At 48.3% G+C, this 7074-nt stretch overlaps 1 protein-coding gene across 1 annotated transcript; it reads left to right on the top strand.

Moving 5' to 3' along the window:
* The first annotated feature begins 2168 nt into the window (after positions 1-2168).
* Positions 2169-4326, top strand: NKX2-2 (NK2 homeobox 2). The gene is made up of 2 exons (XM_061636683.1): positions 2169-2427; positions 3767-4326. Exons 1-2 carry the CDS (start codon positions 2169-2171, stop codon positions 4324-4326), a joined length of 819 nt encoding a protein of 272 aa, XP_061492667.1.
* The last annotated feature ends 2748 nt before the right edge of the window (positions 4327-7074 follow it).

The following is a 7074-nucleotide window of genomic DNA, read 5'->3' as shown; positions in this document are numbered from 1 at the left end:
AGCATTGTCATCCACATCACATACTAGATGGGAGGCGTAGGGAGCGGGTGGGGGTGGGACGAGGAGATATATATTGATCAACAATCATTAATTGCTTTGGTGCTTCTTCTGAGATCGCACTCCATCTCTCTCTCTCTCTTACACACACACACACACATCCCATTTCTCTATCCCGACCAGTTGGTCGAGAAAGTCGGTCAATTACAGCATCTTGATGGTCTCCGAAAGTGTTACGGGGCGTTGGGGAGCAGGGAGTTTGCTGGGGAAAGGGAGGCGATCCCGCATGACTCCCCTTTTGAAAACCTCCCTTCCCCAAAGCCGGCTTTAAGACCGTAGGAGGATTCCTTCCACCGAGTTCTGTCCTGCCCTAAATATTGCAGGCAGCATCGCCAGCACCGCAACCCCACCCAGATTCCCTCGGAGATAAACAATGCCTCTGTATTCCGCCTCCTGCTGTAGAGCAAGGGACAGAGAGTTCACTCTTTTAAAAGGGAATCGAGCAAAGAGTCCCAAGACAGGGCTACGAGCTGTGAACCTCTGGGGACCAAACCAAGTCGGGGGGAGGGAGGGAAAAGGGAGGGGGAGAGTCAGCAAAAAAAAAGTCTGGTTCAAGTGAAAACCGAAAATGCTGGGAATTTTCCCATCCACAAGGTTTATTGTCCTTTCAGTGTTCCTAAAGATAGGCTATTTAATACTGTCTGAATAATAAGCAGTAGCGTCGTATTCTAAGCACATACCTCAGAGACTTTAGGTGCTATTTTAAAAGGTATTTAACATTCATTTGCTTTTTTTAAAAAAAGAGAGTGCCTTTGAAACTGTGTAATCTGGGGGGGTGTACGTGTGTTTCCTCAAATTTCCAGTTTAAAGCAGAATTTTAAAAATTGGCTAGCTCTGGCTTTTACAGCCACATGCCTTGTTAAACGCACAAGTAATCTCTATAGAAAACGGAAGAGTGAAATAAATTAGTCATGTGCAAATAAAAAAAAACCCACCAAAAATCGTTCGACTCTATCTACGAGCTGAATGATCCTCTTTATTGCTAGTTTAGCTGATTTCGGAGCAAACTGGAACCAATTACTTGCTGTTTAATTTCTACCACTCATCCTTAAGCCTCAACCAAAATATTGACCTAGGAGGTTTACATAAGTTGGGCTCCTGCCACCCCAACAACATCTTGTTTAGGGAATCAATAATTTGAATAGATCTCCCTTTTCTTTCTTTTCTTTTCACTTTATTCTAAAGGTGGTGAATTTAGCTCAAGCCACTGTAAAATAGTCAATTTTCCAGCTTGCTTGAAAAGAAAGGAAAGCAGGAAGGAAGGAAGGATGGTCACCAACGAGAATGGGAAATGAATGCAAAATCGGGTTGGAGATGGGGGTGATGGGTTTTTTGTTTTTCTTTGTAATTTCAGAGGCAATTTGTTAAAACGTACTTTCAAGTATGTGGAATATCTGGCTACTTGGAGCTCCTTTGTATGTAAATATTGTGTAGAAAAGCCCTCCCCATCTTTGTAATTAATTGACACGTTATACCACTCATCATGTGCTACAGCACCAATGGTGGAGGCTCGCATCCCCCCCAAAAAACCCCGCAATTTCACATCTGCAAACACTGTCTTCATCCACTTGACTCCTAAGACCCGCCCACACGTGGCCAACCTTTTGCGTTTTTAATGTATTTCTGTCTCCCCCCCCTTTCTCTCTCTCTCGGCAGGTTCATGTGCAGAGACCAACCTTATATGGACTGCCCGTCTCAGCAATGGCTTGTTTTTTCAAGGAGGCACCGTCAGCGCTCTGTGCTTAAAGCAGACCCTCAAGTAAACGCACGTTGGCATTTTTCCTGGAGTTACAAAGTCTTGAGGAAGCCCCATCGCCCCCCTTGTGATCCACGAATCTCAGCAACCCAACCCTGAAACAACAGATATTATATGCCTAAAGATCGCCGCTGATTTTTCTCCACCTCCCACCCCCTCCTCCACCACCATCACCGCCACAGCCCCCGTCACCGCTTCTAGTCTTTCCGTTCCTTCTTTATTCCAACCCCAACCCCCACTTCCTTCTTCTCTCCCTCCCTCCCTACCCCCCCTTTTTTCACCGTGTATGTTTGGCGAACCGAGAGGATTGACAAACTGGTCCTTCAAAGTTTCCTGCATAAAATTTGGCCAGAATATGTCTCTGACCAACACAAAGACCGGCTTTTCTGTAAAGGACATATTGGACTTGCCTGACACCAATGACGAAGACGGATCCATCGTGGAAGGGGGGGACGAAGAGACCGAGGGGCCGGAACCCCCCAAAAAACCCGGAGTTTTGGGAACAACCGCATTGGACTCTGTTCAGACGCTACCTCTGAAGAACCCCTTTTATGACAATACTGATAATCCCTATACGCGTTGGCTCGCCACCACCGAGAGTATCCAGTATTCCTGTAAGTAGCCGAACTTACACTGGGGCTCCCACTCATTGTGAGCCTGTTACACTCGCCAGGAACCCGGATGAACCCGTGTTGCTTTCCATTACTCTCCCCTCGCCAAATCCCTCCTAGTTCTGTTGTTGGGGGTATGTGTTTAAGTTGTCCTTGGAAATAACAAAAGCAAACTGGAGGTCTAGATTCTTTAATTACCTTAACCGAGTAAAAATAATGGTTTTGGATCCTCATTTATGACAGCAAGAGGGGGGGAAGAAAACCCAGTCTGAAAAGATTTTAAAATGTGCCACCCCAAATTCCCCCATCCATCCAACCGTATTCCTCCCCCTCACTGAGTCCTTTCCACTTCTGTAACTAACAGAGCATGCTTTGTGGGGACATTTTGGATGGCCTTGCTTTAAACGTTTGAAAATCGTCCCATTGGCTGTGCTGGGTCAAAGAATGGCTTGTTGAATTATTCTTTAAAAATCAATCCACGTAGCCCTGAAAGAAGAAATCCATTATGTGTGTTTGTTAATGGAAGTGTCCAAACTCCAAGTGTTGTGAGGGGGGGGGCTTCAGCGGGAAGTTCTCCTGCGCAAGACCCCACTTAAATGAATGGGAGTTACGCAAGACGGCTGTGCACTGCGCCCAATATTATTATGTTAACTATGGTCTGTCCGCCCCTATCTACAAACATCTTTCTTACTATTTCTGTGCTGAGTTTCCTAAAAGACCCATTAATGTGGCATATATATTCAGCTGTATTTTGTCTGTATGTTTGTATTTGTGTACACAATTTCCCGTCTGTGTTGCATGTGTGTGAAGCCGAGAGAGAAAGAAAATTCAAACACACCGCGGTCCATACCTCGCACGAGCGCGGGGCGGCGGGGGGGGGAGAGAGAATGTGTGAATATGATAAATACATATCAGATGTAGAAGTTTTTAACCACACAAACATAAAATCGAAATGGCTTTTAGGTACTCAGTTACCATTCATATGTAGAGAATGTGGGCTTTTCCATTACGATTTGTTGGTTGTTTAGTCTTGATAAGCCTCCATTTGGTTAATAAGAGGGCTATTCTCATTGAGGAATCTAGTGTGCACCCCAAAGAAAGGGGATTGCAAAAGACTCCCTCGCTTTCCTTTCTCCGGGTTTGGAAGGCAAGCAGTCAGGAGAATGAGCAGAGCCCGGTGGTTCACAATGGAGCAGGTCCTGCTTTCCTCCTCGCCCGCCCGCCCGCCCGCTCGCCCGCTCGCCTACCTGCCTGCCTGCCTGCCTGCCTGCCTGCCTGCCTACCTACCTACCTACCTACCTACCTTTCTTCTGATTTGCTTCCTTTGTGGCTTTTCCCTCAGTGCACGGCTTGGCATCCAGCAACTCCCAACAGGATTCGGTGTCCAAATCTCCAGAGCCTTCTGCGGACGAGTCTCCGGACAACGACAAGGAAACTTCGAGCAACGGCGATTCTGGCAAGAAGCGGAAAAGGCGGGTGCTTTTCTCCAAAGCGCAGACTTACGAGCTGGAGAGGCGCTTCAGGCAGCAAAGGTACCTCTCCGCGCCGGAGAGGGAGCACCTGGCTAGCCTGATCCGCCTCACCCCGACGCAGGTGAAGATCTGGTTCCAGAACCACCGCTACAAGATGAAGCGGGCCCGGGCCGAGAAAGGTATGGAAGTGACTCCTCTCCCCTCCCCGCGCCGGGTAGCCGTGCCCGTCTTAGTCAGGGACGGCAAGCCGTGCCACACGCTCAAGGCACAGGACTTGGCTGCCGCCACCTTCCAGGCGGGGATCCCCTTCTCCGCCTACAGCGCCCAGTCTCTCCAGCATATGCAATACAATGCCCAGTACAGCTCGGCCGGCAACCCCCAGTACCCCTCAGCGCACCACTTGGTACAAGCCCAGCAATGGACTTGGTGAACGCTCTAGAGCCACAGAGACTCAGAAGGAGGATTCCAAATCAGTCCAGCTGGGGGAGGGTGTGTGTGTGTGTGTGTGTATGTGTGTGTGTGAGAGAGAGAGAAGACTGAGGTTCTGATGCTGGGGTGGGGAGGGGGTTTCCTTCTTTAGGGGCGGGGGTCAGTTTGCATTATTTTGGGTGTTTTGTGCGCCATGTTTACAAGAAAAAAATCACGCCGTTGCTAGTGGTCCTGTCTACCTACAACTACACATTTTAAATAATAATAATAATAAAAAAGATTAAAAACTGAAGGCTTTTGTGATTTTTGTAAAGTTTGTTTGTGTGTCATAGAAGCTGTTGTCAGTTGCATTGTAACCAAGGAGCGAATATTTTGAAATAGAACGTTATTTCTCATTCATACAGATATATACACTTTACATATGGCCAAGTATAGAATTCTGACCACTATTAGAGATCCCGTTTTTATTTTATATTAGTGTAAATATATGGGATGATTGTGACCATAAATTCAGGACGGGCTTCATTCGGTTTGTTTCTGGTTAGATGGGAAATCCTCTCCCCCACAAAAAAGAAACCAAAACTTTAGAAGCAAATCTGTATGTCCTATTATATGTGTGTGTGCGCGAGAGAGACTCTTCATACCAATATTCCATGTATAAATCCAGGAGGAAGGCTAGGATGTTTTGAGGTTTTGGGTTTTTTTAATAAGAATTTTAATTAAACTGCTGTGTTTTGTTTTGTTTTAAATTCCACATTAAACAGAACGTTTTTGTTGTGGCTAAAGTTAAGCTAGCTTCTTTTCAAATTTTATTTAGTAGTAACATTGGAACAACTCTGAGGAAAGGGAACTTGCTGGAAACCAGCAGAGAGGAAAATCGATCGCTCTCAGGCTTGGAGCAGCTTAAAGTGCTTGTGGGAGGAGGTGTTAGTCTCTCCAGCGAAGTTTGCTCTGGGCCTGTGTGCCGCAGCTGTGGAGTCAGGAGGATCCCAGAGTCTTAGAGCTCTCAATAAAGATGACAAGGACAGAGGCAGTGCCTACCCTACCCTCCCACCTCCACCCACCCCCGACCCAAACTTTTTTCAGATCGGCACTGAATGTAATCTCGTCCTCTCTACCTTCTGCCTGCTCAAGTTTATCTACTTGAGATACTAATAAGGAGATAAAGTGACTGGTGGAAATGAAAAAAATCACCCTCCTCTTTCCCCCTCCCCCGCCCCGCCGTCCTCTCGCAGCCTCATTTAAATGTAAGAGTGCTCCTTCAAGCTGAGAAGCTTTTGATTCCACTAGCAATTCAATGGCCTTTACTTTCTTCGCTGGTTTGGAGGGTGTTGCTCCTGCTTCGAAACTGGAAGTCCCGCGTCGTTATCTTCTGAGACTTGGTGCTGCGTCTTTCGGTCTTTGGCGAGGGAGGCTAAATGCTCAGAGGTCCTCCACGCAGACGAAACTGCTGACTTCTTCGCCCTCTTTTTTGGCATTTGAAACCCAGTGAGGTGCGTTGATTCTCACCCGAAAGGAAACACGTTTTAGGTATTGGTTCCACGCAGGTTGACGGTGGAAATTGTTGGGAGACGGTTCGCGGGTCGAAGCGTGCATGGAGGGCGTTTTGAGAACCGAAAGACTTTCCTACTAGGAAACGGCGGATCTGTCAATTTCGTGACTTAAAGAAGGAAGGATACAGACAGGGACTGAATTCGGGACTGGGGTGCTTAATACAATCTGAACGAATTAACTGACGGATCATCGGGGCCGGTTTTCTGCCTTGCCCGTAGTGTGGGATTTGAAACCAGACCTGTTTTGAAAGACTCTGTCCCTGCTGCGCCATTCCCGAGACTGTAGCTCTTTCCCGAAGCTCTGCAAACAATTGAAAGGGCGCCCTGGACACGGAGAGCGGTCCCAGCGGAGCTTCCGGCAGAGCTCCGGTTCCTGGCCACATTTCAACTCCACATCTAAAGCAAACATGATTATCTGGCGCAGAGATCTCTGCAGTAGTGAACTGAGCATCCGGAGGGCGCTAGCCGGGCGCCCCTCACGGCTTGGAAAGGCCTTTAGTGGCTTCGCCAAAGGGTTGCAGCCAACTGTGGGGACAAAGTTAAAAACCTGCCTCCTTCCGGGGGGGAGCGGTCTCTGCCAAACGGTCGTCCTTAGAAAAAGAGCAGTCTGGCGGTGGCCCAGCCGCAGCCTTCCCTGTGGCTGCAGGGATCGAAACTGCCCGCGGAGGATCGGCAACTACTCTCAGAAGGCGGCGCCCTCGAAGCTGGAATTGCTTTCTGGGGGCGAGGGGGGCCAGATAAGGAGGCTTTCACGGATGGCCTTCATATGAGCTCCCATGCTCGTTCTATAGGACTTGCTGGAGCCCAGCTGCGTAGACCTACTCGATGCCCCCATCTCCGTCTGTCTCTCTCTCTCTACGTTCACATTCAAACACAACATCCCGGAGAGAAGCAACTGCGGCTCTTTTTCTTTTCTGCTCTATTCTTTTTTGAGCAAACCTTCCATCCATAGCGGGGTTGGGGAGGAGGCGAGCGCGGGGGGGGGCGCCACTGTCTCTTCGGTCTCTACTAAATCTATCAAGCTGGTGGAGTCTTGTGTGGCCCTAACCCCCAGCGGCCTTACATTTCAGACGCCGATGGTGGCGCAGGAGTTTGGGGTAGTCTATCTTTGCACAATATACAGTACCCATCACAAAACGGCACAATAGGGAAGGCTGGGAGTTGAGGATGTTAGAGGCGTGCATATTAAGTCGGGG

This window comes from Rhineura floridana, chromosome 1 (assembly GCF_030035675.1).
Source record: "Rhineura floridana isolate rRhiFlo1 chromosome 1, rRhiFlo1.hap2, whole genome shotgun sequence".
Lineage (NCBI taxonomy): Eukaryota > Metazoa > Chordata > Lepidosauria > Squamata > Rhineuridae > Rhineura > Rhineura floridana.
Note: the sequence above shows the minus strand (reverse complement) of the source record. Positions and strands in the feature narration are given on the sequence as shown.